The sequence below is a fragment of the Cydia amplana genome, chromosome 6 (genome assembly GCF_948474715.1).
Source record: "Cydia amplana chromosome 6, ilCydAmpl1.1, whole genome shotgun sequence".
Classification (NCBI taxonomy): Eukaryota; Metazoa; Arthropoda; class Insecta; order Lepidoptera; family Tortricidae; genus Cydia; species Cydia amplana.
The window spans coordinates 18,671,445-18,693,682 of record NC_086074.1 but is presented as its reverse complement, the minus strand read 5'-3'; the positions used below and the strand labels follow the sequence as shown (position 1 = coordinate 18,693,682).

Genomic DNA, 22,238 nt, shown 5'->3' with positions numbered 1-22,238 from the left:
CTAATCCGAATAAGGGCCCAGTTTACCCTCTGGGTTGGAAGGTTAGATGGCAGTCGCTTTCATAGAAACTAGTGCCCACGCTAATTCCAAGCGGTCCCCAGGCTCCCATGAGCCGTGGCAAAAATGCCGGGACAACGCGAGGAAGATGATGATCTGTTTGGACCCAGCGTCTTTATCTGTAGTCCAGAGAACAATCACATTTACTACATGAAAATAGGTGCCGTAAAAAAAAGTTTTGTGCACGTAAATAAAGTTAAAATGTCAGTGGCAAAAATATATAAGTAATGAATGCGATTGTGACATGGACATTGTCTTTTACGTTGGTATGATTGTATTTTTTGAACATACAATAAGGCCAGTGTATAAATAAGAATAACTCACGCTAATCTGGGTTTTACCATCATGTTTGCCATGGGGAAAGTCCACAATATTTCGGTGTATTAATGCTTGGAGCGCTAAATGTCACTCGGCCCCGTAGCGTGAGTCATCCATAACATAACTTGATTATCAATTTCATTATGAGTAAAACAGATTTGGTACAGTACCAGTTATCAAAACGTCGTACACTGCAGTGTATCGTGTAGTGAACACGCAAAACGCTAAAAAGCCATATAAAGTTGTATCACAGGTAATCAATACTTCAGGCGAACGCATTGCCAAAGTACCGGTCCTAGTTCCTTTAGGTAACTAATTCGTATAATCTCTAGCACGAATTACGTCGTGCGTTTACAGAACCTAGGAGTTAAAGCGATAACTATACACTAATAAATACGTAACATACAGACAGATAACACGAGCAGCGTAAATGTAATTCATAAGATTGTGTTAGAATTTCCTAAAATTACAATAACAATTTGTTTTAGTGAAACTAAACGTTCGAGAGCTTCTCTACTCGTATGTACAGATAGCACCGCGGTGTCGGAGGCAAACTATAAACTAAAATCACAAAGGAACCACAATAAACCTAACATAAATTCATTCAAGCGAGTAAAATGTCAAACATTCAACGGTTTCCTAGAAGTTAGCCTTCGCGTAATTCGATCGCTATAAAACATGTTAATAAATAACGTGTGAAAACAACAAGTCGTAGTAATGTACATGGAGGTATATTCGCTATACTATACACTGAACATAACGTACGTTTACCTTCGGCGCGACGCCGCTTGGCGGCGGTCTCTGTGAGCAGCACATTCCATACCTGCGAAAAATGATTCCACAGTTAATATGTCTATGTCTAATAATCTTTAGGGTTGCCATAATTAGTCGGTACTGATAAGGGACAGTGGTATTCTAGAGCAGGGATCTCCAAACTTTTTTACCTGAGGGCCATATTGCGCCTCAGAAACTTTCGCGGGGGGGGGGGGGGGGGGGGTTCTAGAGCGCTATTAATAAATAAATAAATGTTATAGGCAGGGTCAACAAAATACGGTGACAGTCCCGTATATACGGGACGTATGGCAACCCTTATAATCTTACACATAAGATGATAAGATCAGGAGTTGTGAAACAAATCAATTGTAGAATGTGTGGCAAGAAAGTAGAAGTCACCCGACACAACTTTTCATTTATTTGTTTATTTTTCCTTTCATATCAAAAAGTCGAATCATCCTATTGATGAAAAAGACCACCGGTGAAATAGGATCCTTCATTCACCTTCTTAGATTCAGTTATGTGCGAGGAACGCATCATTGAAGAGTTCCAACTCGTGGCCGAGCCGTATCTCGGACATTGAGCGACTTGCGACGGCGGCAGCGACACCCATAGGTGGGAACGAAAGGTCCGATCGCTGTGTCTCGCACCTATGGTTTTAGCTGCCGCCGTCGCAAGTCGCTCAATGTCGTGGCCTTGCTATGCAGCTTGGCCGAAACGTACGTCTTCCAGCATTTTGACAGCCTCACACCTCGCCTCGCTTAACTCGTCGTCGACCTGTTGAAATTCACTTCAACAGCAGGAATCTTGTTTAGTTATCTGGCGTACTCACCACAGCAATGTCACTCAGTTGTGTGCGAGGAACGCGTCGTCGAACAACTCCAACTCGTGGCCTAGATAGTTGGCCTTGTTGCGCAGTTTCTTGGCCGAAGTGGAGGCGTCTTCTAGCATCTTGATGGCCTCGCGCACCTCGCTCAGCTCCTCGTCCATCTCGGTGGTCGCCTCGTCGATGAGGCGGCACAGGCGGGCGAACATTGTCGATAGTTCCCTGGAAGATTTATAGACACATACAGTATGTTAAATTAAGTGAAGGCTGCTGCTAGTCGCTGCTGAGCTTGTTTTATGGAATTAGACTACGAAAAATTATTTTTGCGGTTAATGTAAATATTCGAATTTAAACTGTTGTGAGCCGTACTAACATTGAATAATTTTACGGTTTAGACTCACTTGTTTTAAGTCACTCGCGCGACATGTGACTTAAAACAAGTGAGTCTAAACCGTAAAATTATTCAATGTAAATATTGTTATAGAAATTAATCAATTTATAAGAAGATAATTTTGTCTATCGAAAACAATTTTGCTTTAGGTGTTGATAAGATTATAAACAAACACTATATGCTGTTAAATAGTTTTTTTAAGATGTCGGATTTGTAGGAAGGGCTCTTAGGGCGGTTACAGATTATCGTTTTTTCCTGCGCGTGTACGGTCATTTCGGCGTTACGTTACGCGCTTACACGTGCGCTATATTTCGTTGCATATAAAAGCCTACACGCGCTTCCATAAACGAGCTTATAGTCCGGTATAAAACGCGTTTATGTAACATTGGAACACCTTAAAAATCCATCTATAAAAAATATTGGCTAAATTATAACAGGACAGGGAGATTGGTATAACTGCAGATTAGTCTTAAGGAATAGCCTAGTACTCACTGCTGCACTTGGTGGCTGCAGTTGGCGGAGGTTAGGTCCACGATGAGCCGCAGCTTGTTGCTGGCGTGCGTCACGTACTGCTTCTTGAACAGCCTCTCCTGCGCCTTGGCGGTCCACGTGAGCCGCTCGTACAGGTAGAGGGCGCCGTACACGGCCCCGGTCACGGCTACTATGCGCCACCCGACTGTCTTGAGCAGCTGAAAAAGCGGAGGATTTCAATTACGATTATTGTATTTGTACCATAGAGAAATATATAGTCTGTGCGGAAATAGAAGAGTCGTGAAATGTATGGGGCCCAACACATTCCACGACTCTTCTCTTTCCGCACAGACTCTAATAAGTAAAGAAAGAGTGGTAACTCCATACATCAGTTTTTTTACCAAAACGCGAGTTATTTCGTAGTCGACATCTAGATTCTAGCGTCAAGTAGTGGAAATATCAGTACAGTGCTCGGAAATCATATATAAACTCGAAAATGCGCGTTTTCTCAGATATCAGACCTGTAGTTCGTTTTTTTTAGCATTAGAAAGAACTTGAAAGAAGGTTAGCGATTTTGACATGTCTTTTAATTGAAAAACGCTTTTTAAAAATCAGTAACTATTACTTATGAAAGCAGAAGAATATAAATGATCGTATTAGATTCATAATTGTTACATATTTACCGTAACTTTGGAAGTGTCTGTCGCGCAAACTATTCAGTTTAGAAAAAAATTATATTAGAAACCTCAATATCATTTTTGAAGACCTATCCATAGATACCCCACACGTATGGGTTTGATGAAAAAAAAATTTTTGAGTTTCAGTTCGAAGTATGGGGAACCCCAAAAATTTATTGTTTTTTTTCTATTTTTGTGTGAAAATCTTAATGCGGTTCACAGAATACATCTACTTACCAAGTTTCAACAGTATAGTTCTTATAGTTTCGGAGAAAAGTGGCTGTGACATACGGACGGACAGACAGACGGACAGACAGACAGACATGACGAATCTATAAGGGTTCCGTTTTTTGCCATTTGGCTACGGAACCCTAAAAAAACGGAGTATAGCTAGATCGATTTTTCGCGCCCGAAAACTTCCATATAGCCAATTCCATCGAAATCCCCGATCGTTTCCGAGATCCCCGAAATATATGTTGCCATCAGAGATATCACAGACGACATAAAGAACACGAGGCGGACACATAGGCCCGACTATACTTGTCAAATGATACTATTCGAGCAGTACAACTGAGTTATGTTGTCTGTGTCGGTACATTACCAAGCCGGACAGCAGCAGGCCGCCCATGGTGCCCTGCGAGGTGAGCGCGCCGAGCGCGAACTTGGACACGAGGCTCCACTCCTCGGCGCTGAAGGGTCCCACCACACCGCCCGGCCGCGTCAGCTCCATGGAGTTGGGCGCCGGGGTGATCGTCGCCGGGATCTGCAAAAATGCGATCATATAATGTTGATAATGCCCAGTTTCCCCTTTGGGTTGAAAGGTCAAATGACAGTCGCTTCCGTCATAGAGAAATATAATAAGACAAGCGTGCTCACTCCATACATCAGTTCAGACTATTAATTTCAGTGTCTACATCTAGCATCGAGTAGCGGAACTATCAGTATTGCTACTTGACAATAGATGTAGCGCCGACCGGAAAGTCTTATCTCAACAGCATAAGACTTTCCGGCCGGTGCTACAAGTTCAAGTAGGAGTACTGATAGTTCCGCTACTCGATGCTAGATACTAATAGTCTTTTTGGTACTAAAATTGATGTATGGAGTGAGCACTCTATGTATTTTTTTCTCTATGCTTCCGTAAAAAAGTCGGGTAAAAGCTAAGAAAATTATGATGGTGCTTGTGTAAATAAACCTCGTGCAGGGTAGCATTAAATTGATATGGCTCTCAATAAAGTACTCACAGGTTGAGATGGTACAACACCTCATGACAAGTGTAACGCTCCGGTGTGTTTTGCGGGGCTTTCTCAAGCGCTGTTTTAGTATGTCCTCTGCCTTGGAAGCGTTGTGATTTTGGTGAGACAATAGAAGTGGAAGCTGAGATTCTCGGTAAAGTCCTCGCAAGTTCAGATGGTACAACCCCTCAATCAATGTAACTCACCGGTAATAAGTGTAACTCACCGGTGTGTACTGAGGAGCGTTCTTAAGCGCTGTTTTAGTGTGCCTCCTACCCTGGAAGTGCTGTATAATGGCGGTGAGGCCATAGGAGAAGCGAAAGCTGAGGTCCTCAGTAACGTCCTCACATGTTGAGGTGGTCCAACACCTCGTGACCAGTGTAACTCACCGGCGTGTATTGCGGGGCATTCTTAAGCGCTGTTTTAGTGTGCCCCCTGCCCTGGAAGCGCTGTATGATGGCGATAAGGCCGTAGAAGTGGAAACTGAGGTCCTCAGTGAAGTCCGCCTAAGCTGAGGTGGTCCAACACCTCGTGACAAGTGTAACTCACCGGCGTGTATTGCGGGGCATTCTTAAGCGCTGTTTTAGTGTGCCCCCTGCCCTGGAAGCGCTGTATGATGGCGGTGAGGCCGTAGAAGCGGAAACTGAGGTCCTCAGTGAAGTCCGCCTAAGCTGAGGTGGTCCAAAACCTCGTGACGAGTGTAACTCACCGGCGTGTATTGCGGGGCGTTCTTAAGCGCTGTTTTAGTGTGCCCCCTGCCCTGGAAGCGCTGTATGATGGCCGTGAGGCCGTAGGAGAAGCGGAAGCTGAGGTCCTCGGTGAAGTCGGCGCACAGGTTGTCGCAGTTGAGCCGGTACAGCACTTCGAAGGGCTGCTGGTGGGGCTGCATCACGGTGGCGGCCGCGGCCCGCTTGTGCATGGGCAGGATGTTGTACATGCGCTCTGGAAAAAAATATATCGTTATAAGGACCATGCGCATTGGAGGGTCTGCCATCTCGTGGCCCGAATCAGAAACATATAAATATAAATAAATATATTTATTTGCCATTAAATGTGGTATACAATGGTGTTACATTATTATTTATAGAGCCATACACATTTAGGCTTTAAAAAGCCATGCAAAGTGAAATTATACTAAATTTAAGTTTAATTTACATTTACATAAACTTTTTTACATTTACATTTTTACATTTACATAAACATGTACATTGCCAAAACAAGTGTTACCATCTACCGTTCTGGTAATAGTATGCTCTGGCATCTTGTGGGCTGCATCGGAAAGCATATACTTCACATTTAAAAATCTGACGGGTCCTATGCTGCTCCCTAACATGCACGCTCCCTAATAAGTTAAAAGGATTTTGATATACGTCAGGGAAGTCACAATAGTAACTACTTAAGTGTCCCCACACTTATTGACGACCTGAGCATGTTCTGCTCTTATCATGGTTACCTCGAGTAATACACGGAATTAATAAAGTCTGGATATCTTTCTTTTTCACTCACCGGCCATCTCCTTCTGTGCCTCGTCCATCTCGTGTCCTATATCGTGGCTGAGCCTCTTCTTGAGCCGGGACCCTAGTCCGGCCTCCACGTGACGGTGCAGCGCTCGCTTGTACTGCTCGAGAGCGGCGCGGTCGGCGCGGAAGGGGGTGTCGTATTCTGTTCTTACGCCGTTGTATACTGTCTCGCACTAACCTACTAGACGTAGTGTCTACCGTCTCACTCACCGGCCATCTCCTTCTGCGCCTCGTCCATCTCGTGTCCTATATCGTGGCTGAGCCTCTTCTTGAGCCGGGACCCTAGTCCGGCCTCCACGTGACGGTGTAAAGCTCGCTTGTACTGCTCGAGTGCGGCGCGGTCGGCGCGGAACGGGGTGTCGTACTCATCCACTAGGGCTGCGAGGCGACGGATTTCTTGACTGAGGGTCAGTGACACCTGAAAAGAAATGGTAAGGTCATACTTACGCCGAAAAATAAACGTGTACTGGTGCCAAATTTCTGCCCTAGTAGCACGGTCGCATTTTTATCGTTTGTCACCATGCCTGTCACGTTCTAACAAGTATGTAAGTGCGAAAGTGACGGGCATAGTGATAGTCGATAAAAATGGAACCGTGCTGAACCCGCTGGTTGATCGAGCCAAACTCCAGAGCAAAAAATTCAAAATTGTGACACTTTTTTTCTATTTATTACATTTTAGAATAGAAAGATAAATTAAGAATTAAATGTAAATATAACCCAGATAAATTTTTCTTCATCATTACAGAATTTAAATTCCAAAACATTCAAAGAATTAAACTTTGATTGCATTCCGTTGGTGACCCTAAAGTCAAAATAAAATAAATTTTATAGCAAAATGTTGTACAAATCTATCTAACCCCATACCAAGCTTAATGAACCTAGTAAAGGTTATCAATTCTGTTAACAAAAGAACAAAAATACATTGCTTTAGTCACTACATAGTATAAAATAAAGTCGCTTCCCGCTGTCTGTCCGTCCCTATGTATGCTTAGATCTTTAAAACTAAGCAGCGGATTTTGATGCGGTTTTTTTTTAATAGATAGAGTGATTCAGGAGGAAGTTTTATGTATAATTTGTTAACCTGTGCGAAGCCGGGGCGGGTCGCTAGTTTGGTATAATATAAAAAAAAAACAACATAAAGTGTTACCTTGTGTTCGACACTCTCGACCATGCGGTTGATCTTGTCCTTCATCTGGCGGGTGACGGTCGTCAGTTGCTCTTCAATGGAACTCAGTTGTTCGTGCAGAATACGCTGCTTCTCTACTTTGGCGGATTTTTGTTCTGTAGCGTTGTTGTACACCTACAAATTTTACATTAATTATTCGATTTTTGAGAAAATATCGTCGATACGAAAGGTAGCAGTTGCGAAATTGTATTAATATAACCTCCCCCTTTTAGATTTGGAAGTCGGTTAACAAATAAGATCCAGTTTTCACTCTGGGTTGGTCAGATGAGATGGCAGTTACAGAGACGGTATTTTTCATCTGAAATGTTAGTAGTAAAACCCTATGTATACAAACGAGCACAAACGTACTGTAATTTGTCATAAATAATGTAGGTAATATTTTCCGACCGTCCTTAGTCTGGGACCGGTCTGAAAACCAGCGCCGGGCACCTAGGCCCGGCACACGCTGAGACTCGAACCCTTTGCCTAATACAAAGATCTTCTCACTTTTGTTTTGTATATGATAACAACTGTTTTATTTTATTATGTAAGTAATTCTAACTCTATTTTATGTTCATGTATGTGGCAATAAACAATTCTTATTCTTCTTATTCTTATTCTTCAGTTTTTAAAACCCAATGCTGTGTAAATTCTTTGGCATTCTGTTTTCATAATAGGGCGTATTACTGCAATGTTCTGCCGCCAGAGTGCAGCACTGACACCCATCGTGAACCATAGGGCATAGAATAACTTATACATACTGCATTAAACTGTTTTTTGACAAGTTTTCACAGACAATAAAATATGACATTGATACATCAAGGCGGTTTGTTTACAAAGCAAAGGGCTTGCCGGGAAACGCGAAAATCGAAACTCGGCTACCTGCCTCTTTATCGCTCGAATATGAGTGATAGAGAGGTTAGATAACAAAATTCTCTCGTTTGCGGTAGACCCTCAGATTATGAGTGATCGTGGTAGTGGCGCCCTCTACGCAGAGTTTCGCGTAATATTCCCTATTGGACCACGCGGGTCACACTTTCCAATAGGGATGTTGACACATGTTGAATTTTATAACAAAATCTAGTAAAATGGATAGCAAACGAGCAATTTATCACAATAATGTGGATATTAAAATAAAATAGGTATTGAAAAATTACAAAAATACAGGACCTGAAAGTTTCAAAATTTAAGTTTTTTTTAACTTCCAAAAACGATAAAAGTAAGGGTACCATTCGATTCCTTACATTTCACCAAAAAAAATATTGTATAGCAACTATATACATAAACGCAATATTTCACCGACAAAAACGCAATTTTCTTGTTTTGTCCATACTACAACGTGGGCGATGACGTCACGGCCTCTGGCCGTTTTGTATAGAGCGTTTCGCGAGTGAAGTGCGACTGTCGGACTTTGACTACAATTTCTGACTTTTGTGTTACTTTAATGCAATGGGTCCCATATAGACGTTTGATCCTAAAAACAAACCCGATCGATTGATACCATAAAAAAAAATTAGTCATGTAGCCTCTTCTAACCTCTGTTATTCTTTGCATGCGATAATCATGCGTTCCGACTTTAGCCGATGACATCGTAAAGCCCCGTCTCCATATCGCGCGGCAAACCATCGAACATTGGCTCGCGCGGTAGCGGCGCGCAATGGATACCGGGCTTAACACATGCGTACCAGGTCGAGCTTGGCCACGACGTCGGAGGCGATGTTCTTGCCCCTGCGCGAGTGCTGCGCGAACTTGGTGCGCACGGCGGACTGGCTGATGCACTCCTCGAACTTGCGCTCGAAGTCCACGAACTCGAAGTAGCGCACCTGGTGGCCCTCCACCAGCGTCGGCGCTGCAAATAATTCTAATTTACTACTGTGAAATGACTTTTCTCAAAAATGGACGGCAAAGTCGACGTTGCCGGTTAAAAAATAGGTCGCGAAGTGCGTAGTTTATGGTCATTCAAAAAATTAAAAAGTTAAAAACATTGCAGTCTCGATTTCGGGACTGCAATGTCGCATACAAATTCCATTATTTAACGAGTTCCAAACTTTTTAAAACTTTAAATGGCCATATCAAATGAAGGCATAGGTCCCTTAAACAGCCAAACAGATGATCAGCACTTATTATTATAAAGCCTGTAACAGACTATCGCACCGCACCGCGACCTTGGAGCGTCGCACCCATAAGTGAGAGCGAGAAACAGATATCTCTTTCTCGCTCTCACTTATGGGTGCGACGCTCCAAGGTGCGGTGCGATAGTCTGTTACAGGCTTAATGTTGGTACCGCGACTATTTAGGTGTCTCAAATAGGTTGGCGTATTTTCAGCAGAAAAATACACTTCTTTTTTTTTAAAGGCGGCAAGCAAATTTTTTTAATGGTTGTATTTTTTTCTGTGAAAATGAGAACGTTGCTTCTGTAAGTTCTGTAAAATATTTCTATTTCTTGCACCACTTTTGAGAAAAGCACTATATATGACTCGGCTGGAAGGCTACTTGCTGGCTTCGGATTCAATTAAACGGACTCCCAAGGTCGTCCGTTTAAAACGAATCCTCAGCCTGCAAGTAGCTACTTCCGAACCTCGACAATAATGTACTATTACATTCCTAATGAACATTGCGTTTCAACCACTGTTGAGGCGGAGTCATTCAAGGTCATAATTTCACGCCTCAACCAAATAGCCTAATCCTCTTGCTGAGACTTGCTAAACTGAAAAAGAAATGGAAATGTGTTGCCGTCTAAACACTTTTAGAAAACTCTTTTTTCACTACATAATGAATTCATGTGTATCTTTCATTCACCACTATAGTATTTTACTACTAGTCAAATCAGTTTCTTATTTCGAACTGTCAAAACGATGTTACTATGGAAATTATATGAAACAATAGCATACTGTGACGTCACGATCAAATCACCTACTCTTTATAGTTTTATTCGGGTTTTAAAATAGAAATTGTGGCTAAAAATAACCGCTGTCTACGTTTTTCTATTAATATTCTGGTGCTTTATTTCTTGCATGGTGTAAAACATTTTATTTTCAATACAGTCAAATACCCTATTATTGAATCAAAGATTTTATGAAGTTTAAATTAGTCCAGTATCTACGTTTGGCAAGGATACAAAGAACACAAAATCATAACAAGTATGTCTGTCCTACTCACATGTGACGGGCTTCTCTCTCTCGCGCATGCGCGTCAGCAACGCTTCTTTAGCAGAGATAAAGAAGATGCGTTCTTCTGCTTCTTTGGGCGAGCACACTCGCAGCTCGCGCGAGAGGAAATCCACGCAGCGGTTAGCGTGCTGGGTTCGGACCTTTAACAAAGTGGGGTAGGGGGGCTCGGGGCTTCGATCAACACGGAAGGGATGCGGCATTCGCACTATTTCCCCTCTGCCTAGGTACAAGATCAACTGATCTAGCGCGGGTAATAAAACTAGTTGCGCTCGGATTTTTAACTAGACCGAGTCCAGACGCGCGAGCGAACACAGCAGCAGAAAAAATGCCTAATTGCTCGGTTTTTTGTTGTAAAAAGAGGTCGGGGACATCAAATTTACAAAAAGAAGGTGTTACATTTCACATGTAATTTTTTTTTTACATGTCATACGTTTAATAACATTTAAACAGAATTATTATATTTTAGTCTTATGTAATTGCTGGATTTATCGATTTTGCTCGCCCAGTACAAATTGCGGATCGGTCGAGCGACAAATCCGACTTCTCATCTCTCAGAAAACAATAAAATTCTTTGACGAAAATGTGTTAGTGTACGTGTTGTGACACTTGTGATTCGTCCGTACACAAAAACAGATCGAGGTCTGCAAGATTTGTCTGTGTAGGGTGTCATTTTCTATGTATTTGTGTCGTCATTACAGATTGGATTTTGTACGTAACCTATCCCTTCCGACCTGTCGGAAGCCCGTGTTGATCGAAGGCTCGGGGACTCCACAAGGCGCTCAGCAAACGCCTAAGGGAGGCCACAGGTGACCCTCGCGCAGGCAGCTTTCTCGCGGAAAGATTGGCCATAGCAATCCAGCGCGGGAACGCTGCCTGCGTGATGGGCACCCTACCAAGGGCGCAATTTTTTTAATTTTTTAGCTTTTGTTATGTTAATTGTAGTTAATTTTAGTTTTATATTCATTTTATAACACTTATTATACAATAAATGAGTTCTTTCCCCTTTAACAAACAAACATAACGGAAACAAGAAAAATCATCGCGTCACCAGAAACGTTACCTTTAACTTTCACGTACGCGATTTCATGTAAAATGAATGGAATGTCAAAACCCTGGCACTTACAGGCCAGAGGACTCAAAGGGGCTCATTTGTTCTTCAGAAATGGATTGGTCTTCGGTTACCACTATAGTTACTCATGAAATAAGTGGAATAAGTGTTATATGTAAAGGGTTCGAGACGTCGGGATGTAGCATAAATTCAATATAGGCGATATAATCCGTTTTTGGGGCATTCCACGAGAATGTCGCTTACGTAACGACATTATTCTAATACTTCTGAAAATGCTGAGTAAGCTATATTGGGTCTGTTAATATTTCACGACTTGACTAAGAAATTGGCAGTATAATCTAGAACTTTAGGGATTTGATTAAGGTAGCTGCCATACAAGGCGAAAGCGTTACGTAAGCGACATTCTCGTAGAATGCCGCTTTTGTTGATATACCTAATTATAAATGCAATATTAGAAGCAGGTTTAAAGTATAAAATCAAGTGTAGGTACTAAAACAAACTAAGTTTGAAATACCTGTAGTATAAGTAAAGTTGTCAATCAGTCCCTACAATCCCTAAATCTTAAGTATTAGAGCAGAATTGTTTTTCGATCACATAGTGACCACATGTAAATATACAGAAATCATATTTATAATATTGGTAAGATCAATTACCTGGTCCAGATATTCAGGTTCGGAGGCGGAGGCGTCCCACCGGTTGTTGAGTATGAAAATGTTCGGTTGCGATATCTTTGTCGATACTTTGTGGAAAAAGTTTTTTTCCTGGAACAAAATAGAACAAAGAATCAAAATTTGATAATGATATGAATTTGTCAGAATCAGTTAGATGAATATTGATCATTGGATCACGAATATCATATAGATCCAAGTTTATTTGTTATTACAAAATAAGGCCAGACCTTTGTTAATTTCGCTGGCCTGATTAGCATCCTGTACTATGAAGACCCCTGCTATAGGCACAGAATGAATAATAGTACTAGGTACAGAAGATTCACTCTTTAACAAAACGCGTCTGTTACGATTACGACAGATATGACCGCTAGGTGGCGCAAGCGCCACGTGCGGCTTATAGGGCTAGCCACCGAAATTGGTGTGGGACGGATGTACATGTAGGTACTTGTTGCGATGCGACGAAATCGCGGAGTGAGCCACGCCTGCTATAGGTATAATGGACAGCATTGTACCATAGAGAAATATAGTAAGACAAGAGTGCTCACTCCATACATCAGTTCAGACTATTAATTTCAGTATCTACATCTAGCATCGAGTAGCGGAACTATCAGTACTGCTACTTGACAATAGATGTAGCACCGACCGGAAAGTCTTATCTCAACAGCATAAGACTTTCCGGTCGGTGCTACATCTATTGTCAAGTAGCAGTACTGATAGTTCCGCTACTCGATGCTAAATGATAATAGTCTTTTTGGTACTAAAACTGATGTATGGAGTGAGCACTCTATGTATTTTTAGGGTTCCGTAGCCAAATGGCAAAAAACGGAACCCTTATAGATTCGTCATGTCTGTCTGTCTGTCTGTCTGTCCGTCTGTCCGTCCGTCCGTATGTTACAGCCACTTTTCTCCGAAACTATAAGAACTATACTGTTGAAACTTGGTAAGTAGATGTATTCTGTGAACCGCATTAAGATTTTCACACAAAAATAGAAAAAAAACGATAAATTTTTGGGGTTTTTGGGGTTTGGGGAACTGAAACTCAAAAATTTTTTTTTCATCAAACCCATACGTGTGGGGTATCTATGGATAGGTCTTCAAAAATGATATTGAGGTTTCTAAAATCATTTTTTTCTAAACTGAATAGTTTGCGCGAGAGACACTTCCAAAGTGGTAAAATGTGTGTCCCCCCCCCCCCCCCCCCTGTAACTTCTAAAATAAGAGAATGGTAAAACTAAAAAAAATATATGATGTACATTATCATGCAAACTTCCACCGAAAATTGGTTTGAACGAGATCTAGTAAGTAGTTTTTTTTTTATACGTCATAAATCGCCTAAATACGGAACCCTTCATGGGCGAGTCCGACTCGCACTTGGCCGCTTTTTTTCTCTATGATTGTACTCACGGTAACCATGAGCGTGGACTCCGCGTTGGAACTAGCACAATGGCCCTATAATGGACAGCATCGTACTCACGGTAACCATGAGCGTGGACTCCGCGTTGGAACTAGCACAATGGCCCTATAATGGACAGCATCGTACTCACGGTAACCATGAGCGTGGACTCCGCGTTGGAACTAGCACAATGGCCCTATAATGGACAGCATCGTACTCACGGTAACCATGAGCGTGGACTCCGCGTTGGAACTAGCACAATGGCCCTATAATGGACAGCATCGTACTCACGGTAACCATGAGCGTGGACTCCGCGTTGGAACTAGCACAATGGCCCTATAATGGACAGCATCGTACTCACGGTAACCATGAGCGTGGACTCCGCGTTGGAACTAGCACAATGGCCCTATAATGGACAGCATCGTACTCACGGTAACCATGAGCGTGGACTCCGCGTTGGAACTAGCACAATGGCCCTATAATGGACAGCATCGTACTCACGGTAACCATGAGCGTGGACTCCGCGTTGGAACTAGCACAATGGCCCTATAATGGACAGCATCGTACTCACGGTGACCATGAGCGTGGACTCGGCGTTGGCGACGAGCACGAACACGTCCGCGTCGAGGCAGTACTGGTCGATCCACTCGTCCAGGTTGGGCGTCACGTCCACGCCGGGGCTGTCCACCAGCACCACGTCGTCGCGCAGCAGCGCGCACAGCTCGCGCGGCCAGTACACGTGCACCAGCGAGCACTCCTGCAGGCGCGACGCGCAGAGGGCGTGCCCGAGTTGGCTCACCGACTGGAAATAGTTATTTGTACAACAAGAGATCAAAGTTTGATATTTCTTCGAGTGCTTATTTTGAGTCCCGTGCAAGCGAAAGATTCTATAATAGATTCTAATTTAGAATCTTGAGCGTAATAAGGGACTCAAAAGCGCACGAGATGTAAATAACTTTGATCTCGTGTAGTACACAACATTTTTCACCTCAGCAGTGAGAACATATTAGAGAACCCGAAAAATGTATTCCTTCTTCATCACTTACCTCTATTCACTCATGTTTTCTTAAGATATACCAACAATTAAATTTTGTTCCCTTGTTCGAGCTGCTGAGGTGAAAAGTAAATTATTGTTTTTTTTTTCTTAGTGTAAGGCCTGAGTGGACGCTCGAAGCGGAGCGTTCGGCGGGGCGTGCAGCGTGGCGTCGGGCTCACGCGTGATGTGAGCAGCGTGCACTAAGGCCGCTCCTATACGCTTGCATTTGTTTAATATGCACGCCGCACGCCCCGCCCCGCTGCACGCCCAACTCGAGCGTCCACTCAGGCCTTACATAAGTATATAGTATCTGCAATCAGTCACAAGACTATAATAAGATTGGTTCAGGGGAGTATATGTGACGTTTCCAGAATGATAGGGCCATTGCCCTACCTTTCCTTAAATATCTAGCACATCAGCTCTTTTAAGTCGCCTGACTTAGTCCGGTGAGCCGGTGACATACGTAAAAAGTCGGAAATAATTGAATTTGATCATCATTTGTGTAGGTTGGGTTGTAATCGGCTCTTTCTCGATGTCGTTATCGTGATGACATTTTTGTTTTCTTTTTACAAAAAACTCTCTGAAAACTAAAAACTTGTTGCATTGGATCTTTAAAAAAGTTCCCAGTTGATTGCCAGATTTTTGAAATCTGGAGCAAGTGGTGAAATATCAATGAAATTCAAGTCTATTCTCCCGACAACTAAAATAAGCAATTTCTCAGAAAAAAATATTTAGAGATAGGGGTGGCCTGACTTTCAGTAAAATATAATTTTTGATGTTTTTTTTTTGCTTGTATGTAAATTCCATGTTGACGTGTAAAAGTTCCCTTGTGGCCTATTTGCTGAATAAATGTTGATGTTTGTATGATGTTTGTTAGAACTACAACCATTCATTTATTCAAGGGAGCTCAGTCAATACCTGTACGGGTTGCTTCTCATCAGAGCCGTCTGTGCGCAGGAAGGCCTCATCGGTATCGGAACCTTCTACTTGGAGGAAGCAGTTGGTGGTGTGCCCGATGCCGCTCGGCAGTATCTTGTCGTGCAGCATGGCGTTTATCACTGTGCTCTTGCCGTTGCTCGTCCTGTAGATAGAGAGATAAACCAGATAAATAAAATATAAGAATAATAGGAGACAAATCTTTTAGAAAAATTGGTTGATTGGTTTTTGAGATACTAGGGAATATTTATTAGTGTGGACAACAACAATCAGCGCCAGTATCGCGTTTGAGTGGCGGCCTCAAGGCGTAAAGCGAGCTCGCAAACGGCCCGCACACACCTGGAGGCGGGGCGTAAAGAACGGGCTGCGAGCCGTAGGACGGAGCTAGAACGAGGCCAAGACTGTTGCTCAAGACAGAAAGGCGTGGAAGGATCTTGTAGAGGCTCTATGCACCTCTGGGACGAACAACAACAACAAGTGTGGACAAACAGCCTGTCACTCTAAACGCATAAATATATCGTCTCCGACTGCAACTGTAATTCACGCTACTGAATGATGACGCCATGAACGGAATGTATTTTCCTAACTTCAATGATGTTTCCAAAAATATTATTTACCTATACGTAAAAAAAGGCTACGGGTTATTTCGTCAAATGCTAATAACATTTTATAGTTTATTCAATTGACTGAAAAAGGTGTAGGCTGATTTATGTCGGTGAATCTAGTAGGTATTTGATAACTGAGCTTAGTGTTCAAAGGTATATTGTACGATGTTAGCAGTTTGTTAAGGTAGCTGCTATATGCGACTCCCACAAAAGCCATCTTTTAGTGAAATGCCCCCATAAAGTACTAACCTTTAATAATGTGTATCAATCAAAACAAATCGTAACCCAATGAGGCCACTGGCCGCCACGAGTATAAAAGGGGCCATTTAACGGCTCGGTGAGCAGAGTGCACCGTGAACATTGTATTCAGCGCATAACTCTCCACAATTATGATAATTATATTTTAATTGTCTTCTTATGTGATCTTTACATAGAGGGTTTCTTGAAAACTGATATTGACAAAATTAACGTGCCTGTTATGTATTGCATAGTGTTCATCGTACATATTTCGATTATTCAACAAGATTCGTATTCTCCACTTTACTCTCGATTATGTTAGGTCGGTTGCACCTAACTGTTTGTCATTGTTAAAGAGTTCGCTAAATTGTATTGTATGGAAAGTTTCATAGTAAACCGCCGCGGCGCGCCGGGTAACGTTGATCAGTCTGTCAAGTGCGGATAGTGCAACTGGCACTAAGTGAAGTTAAGGCTTCACCAAGCCAGCTGATTTAAATGTAGGTGGGCGTTTTTTGTTTTGTTGTCCCCTACTTTTTTTCAAATTTGAGATTTTTTATGTTATTTCTACTCAGAATCACGAGCTCTTTCTATCCTAAAAGGAGAAAAAAAGTGTCCTAAGGTTTTTATTTCCATTCCGTCACCATTTTTCATAGACTTTGTATGGCGGTCGCGCAATGGAAAGATCGAAAAATGTATAGAAATTTATGGACACTTTTTTTCTTATGTAAAAAGTTAACAATATTAACAGTTTACAGCACCTATAAAAATTTAACAGCTAGTTAATAACTCATAAATCAACCTGTACAGTATATAGAGTGTATAAAAAACGGCTCCGCTTCATGGTTAATAGCCATGACCATGAGCATTACTTTTGATCTAATATATAATGATGAATTTGATTGAATGTATACCCATACTGTGGGCGTTTTATCAACCCTTAGCCATAGGTACTCCAGGACTTCCAGTTGTTGAATATGTAGGTCATACTACTCATACTGAACACCATTTACTAGGGGAAAATTGGCACTCATGTCCATGTCCTGTCTTGGAAAACCATCCAGAAGTATTTTTTACCTTTAGCAGGTACTATAATTTTTTTTATGATGTAATTATAAACTGTAACATTTTTAAACCATAGGGCCCACCTGGTGGTAACCGGCAATCACACATAGTGTATGGACTGACCTGCCAAAAAACGCGACTTTCATGTGATCCCTCTTGAGCACCTCCCTAATGGCCTGCACTTTACTAACATAGGCCTCCACATTGGTGACGTCCTGTGGGGTCGCGATACTGTTGTCGCCTGACACGGCTGAAAATGTTAGTTTCTAGTCATTACCTTATTCATAGAGAAACAATTTAAGGCTATACAAGTATACATAAAGAGTAGTATCCAGATTTAGAATAGTAGTCTTAAAAGACGTAGATCCATCCACAGGTTTGTTTGAAAAAAAAAAAAACATAAATGAAAATTAGAAACATGAAAGTAACAGTAACATACATTTTTAAGGTATGGGATTAGTGTCTAAAAGTTCACTATCATATCATTAAATCTAGTTTTGGATGCCACTGTTATTTAGTATGCTAGTATTGTACAACTCATTCATCAAATATTGTAAGTGTACATGAGGGGAACAATTGAACAACGGCCCATTAAAGTGACACACATTCAAACCATAATTGTCGCGAAGGTCACCCATATAAGAGTGTTATGATAATCTAGCTAGGCCATTGACATTTAGAACTAAATAGTGATCTGCTGTCACTATACAGTTATCATGCCAACACTGATAACAAGCAAGTAGATTAACATGTCAAACAGATCAATACAGGATTGTTGTATTATATTATAGTTCGTTTTTTTAGCATTAGAAATAAGGTAAAAAATCTTAAATAATCTAAAAATAAATAATGGCAAATATGAATCTAATATGATCATTTATATTCTTCTGCTTTCATAAGTAACTGTTACTGATTTTTAAAAAGCGTTTTTCAATTAAAAGACATGTCAAGATCGCTTACCTTCTTTCTAATGGTAAAAAAAACGAACTATAGTACTTTTTAGATGTTTTGAATATTAAGTCTTTAAAAACTTTAATATTTAGTAACCTTCACATTCATATTGATTTCTAGTTATTTGTATAGTTGATATTTTTGTTTGTCAGAAAGAGGCAGATTTATGAATATGAGGGTCACATCACAAGGTACAAGGTTGACTATGCTTGGAAATACTACTAAAATAAAAACAAACTTACCATGCATAAATGTGACGGCATCTTTAACATAGTCATCAATCTCCACAAATATATCATTGATCTTCTTCTTGGCTCTCACAAAAATCTGCAGCGGGGAGTCCACGTTTGACATGTTGACGCGCACATTGCCGTTGTTGAGCCCCACATTGTGCGGCCCGTCGCCAGCCATCATGGATATGGTTCGATTAACATATGCAGCCATACGGAAAGGGAAGATGTACGGTTCTCGTTAGCTGTACCTTACGGTGGACAACGCAACAATATAGTCACTGTATCACCTCTACAGTTCGAACACAACATGCAGGTTACTGCAACAAAAAATAACAGGCATAATAATGTGCAACGGAACATTAAATTAAACAGTGCTGCATAGTGGCTCTATAGAAAGCTTAAACAGTAGTGACAGGACAAGTAGCCGTGGGCAGGGTGTGCACGCCCAGAGGGCGGGTGCAGGTGCAGCCAGCTCTAGCACTGACACCAGGAACACTTATTTGAGGTTATGTCTCAGGTCTGTTTGGTGGGGCAACACAACACAGGCACAACATCGAGATACGGTTGGAAGACAGTGTATACAACGCAAATTATGTAGTACAGAAGCATTAGTTACTAGAAATAAACTGCACCTTATCATCTCGTTGCATCATCGCAATCAATGCGCATCGCTGCAGTCCAAACGGCGTGAATGATTGTGTACAAATTCAATGATATTTATAGACAGGATATATTTTATTTCAGAAAATACACAAGACGTAAAACAACTGACAGCCGCTAAATATAAGTCAAAATTGACTACAAAAGTACAAAATTAATCAACTTATCATCTGTAGCACTGAAAATGAAGTATTTCACTGAATCTAATTGGAATACCCTTACCTGTACGTTAGAGCAACATTTTAAATGTATTTAGTCGGAAACTAAAATTATTTTTACGCAGGGATTACCTAGAAAATTTTCATGTATGATTTTTCCCTATTTTTAATTTTCTACTAGTTTTTATGTTGGTATGTTTTCATTATCGATGTAGGTCAAACGTGATTGGTTCTAAACTGCTAATGTCGTAACTGCCAATCAAAACACTTGATCGATTTGTTTAGTTCTTGCTTCAATTATTTGTATAAATTAGTAACGAATCATTAAATGAATGCTTTCCAGTCTTAATAATAATGACTATCGTAATCATTTAATAAAATTAAGTACATTCTAAAGTAATGGAGAGGTATGATGTCATCCTAAAATGGATCCAAGAGATAAAACAGTTAAGATCGGTTTTCCTAGGATAGCGGTGCCGTCATATAACGGCCGTCTCCATACTAAATAAATAATAAATAAATAAATAAATAAATAAATATTATAGGACATTTTTACACAAATTGACTAAGCCCCACGGTAAGCTCAAGAAGGCTTGTGTTGTGGGTACTCAGACAACGATAGATATAATATACAAATACTTAAATACATAGAAAACAACCATGACTCAGGAACAAATATCTGTGCTCATCACACAAATAAATGCCCTTACTGGGATTCGAACCCAGGACCGCGGCTTCACAGGCAGGGTCACTACCCGCTAGGCCAGACCGGTCGTCATAATACGGCTAAATATGGAAGTCGTAGTATTTGTATGGAGACGGCCGCTATATGACGGCACCGCTATCGGAGGAAACCAAAGCTTTACCTATTTTGTTTTCAGCGTGGTATAACTAAACGCAAGACGTCATAGACTACCATAGAGCAGCCATAGACATCCGTAACTATCATGTTTATGCAATGAAATACCTACCTTATTATATTGATATAAGACAGATTCTATACTGCCATAATTCATAATCCCGGCGACGTCCTAAACTTCACCCCCTCCCCCCTTAAACCATAATGGCGAAATTCGTGAAGTGAAGCCTTGTGCGGATGATTTTAAACGCCGTTGAATTAAGGAACTTACTTTAAATTTATTTTAACTTATAACTTAATAATTACAGTTTATATTATTACTAAGTCTTAGTATAATGTCTCGTTCCGTACGCGCCGAAACTAGGAACCGTGTTAAAGATGACATCAAAAGAGTCATGCAAGCTGTTGAAAAAGTTCGCCATTGGTACGCATTTGGCACAGTTTTTTCTAAACGTTTTTTTACGATAAATATGTATTATCCTAACGTAAATAAATATTCCACAGGGAAAAGAAATGGGTGACGATAGGGGAAACAACCATGAAAATATATAAATGGGTGCCGATATCAACAAACGAGCAGAAGAAGAAGCACGCGGCCAAGCGCGATAATAAGGAAAACACGTTGACCCCCAAAAAGATGCACGATTCATCCAACTCCAACTTCGGAATGGCCGAGGACTCTAACACTTGTAAGTTTTTGTCAAACTACTTGTGCCATAAATAAAGTTTGTGCCTACCATAATTCAACTTTTAATGTTACGTGATGTCTGTTTTAATTTTTAGTATGAATCCCTTTTCATGTAAAAATTGCTAGATAATTTATAACCACACTAAACATGTTTTTTTTTCAGGTTTCTCAACTGTGAGCGACTCCCAGGGCCCCACAGAGTTCACTTCAACACACATGAACTTCTCAGAGGACTCAAACTCCCAAAGCAGTGGCACCACAACACCGGCGAAACGGTTAAAGACTGACTGAGGCAAGCTCAAGAAATAAAACCCTCATGGAGGCAAGGACTATTGCAACTGGCTGGTGGAGTCTGGCTAATCAAAGTTGAACCAAGCAAATTCAGTCCGGCATAACATGGATTACCAATTGAATTGCCATAAAATTGATTTTGCTTGGTTCAACTTTTGTTAGTCATACTCTAGTGATGGCTAAGCAGTGCTATTTGATATTAACATTTACTTCTATTGTTTTAATGTCTGTGCTGTGAATACTATTTATATAAATGCTGCCATACATGATACTTGTGAGCAAGGCGAGCTTGCAGGCAACTCAGCAGCTTACTTTAAGTGCTAAGAGTTCTTTTATTGTTGATAGGATAGGGTTGGCCAACACTATTTTACAGATTAACATTTTTATTTGCATTTTAACCGCATTTCATACCATAGTTTACAGTCCATCATTTATCCCAGGCATAAAAAAATTGTCTCTTTCACACTTGCTACAATACAAGCAAATGTTTTATGTCTGTTATAAATGGTATGCTAGTGATGACTAAAATATGTATGAATGATTTGTAAATATCTACCTAAATTATTTAGTAAGTCATTGGTGTGTATAAAATATAAAGCTGTTTTAAAAATTATAAGTCACCAATGTTATAATTTTTTCGTTATCTAACATTGATAATATGTGGTCTAAATTTAACGACTATGAATAGAATTAACGAAGATGTGACTTAATATTATCTATTTAAGAAGTGTATACATACAAATTTTAATGCTAGGCGTGTATTTTAGCTATTAAAAATTGAATTTATA

At 40.9% G+C, this 22,238-nt stretch overlaps 2 protein-coding genes across 2 annotated transcripts; one reads left to right on the top strand and one right to left on the bottom strand.

Annotated features, from left to right (window-relative positions):
* Positions 1-456: 456 nt before the first annotated feature.
* LOC134649031 (transmembrane GTPase Marf) lies at positions 457-19,860 on the bottom strand. The gene is made up of 15 exons (XM_063503732.1): positions 19,677-19,860; positions 18,804-19,111; positions 17,734-17,860; positions 15,689-15,851; positions 14,306-14,536; positions 12,324-12,431; positions 10,591-10,741; positions 9,117-9,280; positions 7,414-7,566; positions 6,477-6,684; positions 5,456-5,688; positions 4,116-4,277; positions 2,859-3,055; positions 1,982-2,197; positions 457-1,198 (listed from the first exon to the last, which is right to left on the bottom strand). The coding sequence occupies exons 2-14, from the start codon at positions 19,003-19,005 to the stop codon at positions 1,996-1,998; spliced, it is 2,301 nt and encodes a 766-aa protein (XP_063359802.1). The 5' UTR covers positions 19,006-19,111; positions 19,677-19,860; the 3' UTR covers positions 457-1,198; positions 1,982-1,995.
* Positions 19,861-20,673: 813 nt separating this feature from the next.
* Positions 20,674-21,933, top strand: LOC134649054 (B-cell CLL/lymphoma 7 protein family member A). Its single transcript, XM_063503769.1, has 3 exons — positions 20,674-20,895; positions 20,976-21,160; positions 21,323-21,933. Exons 1-3 carry the CDS (start codon positions 20,807-20,809, stop codon positions 21,448-21,450), a joined length of 402 nt encoding a protein of 133 aa, XP_063359839.1. The 5' UTR covers positions 20,674-20,806; the 3' UTR covers positions 21,451-21,933.
* Positions 21,934-22,238: the final 305 nt, after the last annotated feature.

What these genes read in the sequence shown, in the direction of transcription:
- LOC134649031 (XM_063503732.1), bottom strand. Translation starts at nt 19,005, where the DNA reads ATGGCTGCATATGTTAATCGAACCATATCCATGATGGCTGGCGACGGG. An exon ending in GAGAGAGAAGCCCGTCACAT is followed by an intron (nt 9,281 to 10,590) that starts GTGAGTAGGACA and finishes AATTATTTGCAG; the next exon opens with CGCCGACGCTGGTGGAGGGC. An exon ending in TCGTGGCCAAGCTCGACCTG is followed by an intron (nt 7,567 to 9,116) that starts GTACGCATGTGT and finishes TAAAATTTGTAG; the next exon opens with GTGTACAACAACGCTACAGA.
- LOC134649054 (XM_063503769.1), top strand. Translation starts at nt 20,807, where the DNA reads ATGTCTCGTTCCGTACGCGCCGAAACTAGGAACCGTGTTAAAGATGAC. An exon ending in GTTGAAAAAGTTCGCCATTG is followed by an intron (nt 20,896 to 20,975) that starts GTACGCATTTGG and finishes AATATTCCACAG; the next exon opens with GGAAAAGAAATGGGTGACGA. An exon ending in GGCCGAGGACTCTAACACTT is followed by an intron (nt 21,161 to 21,322) that starts GTAAGTTTTTGT and finishes TTTTTTTTTCAG; the next exon opens with GTTTCTCAACTGTGAGCGAC.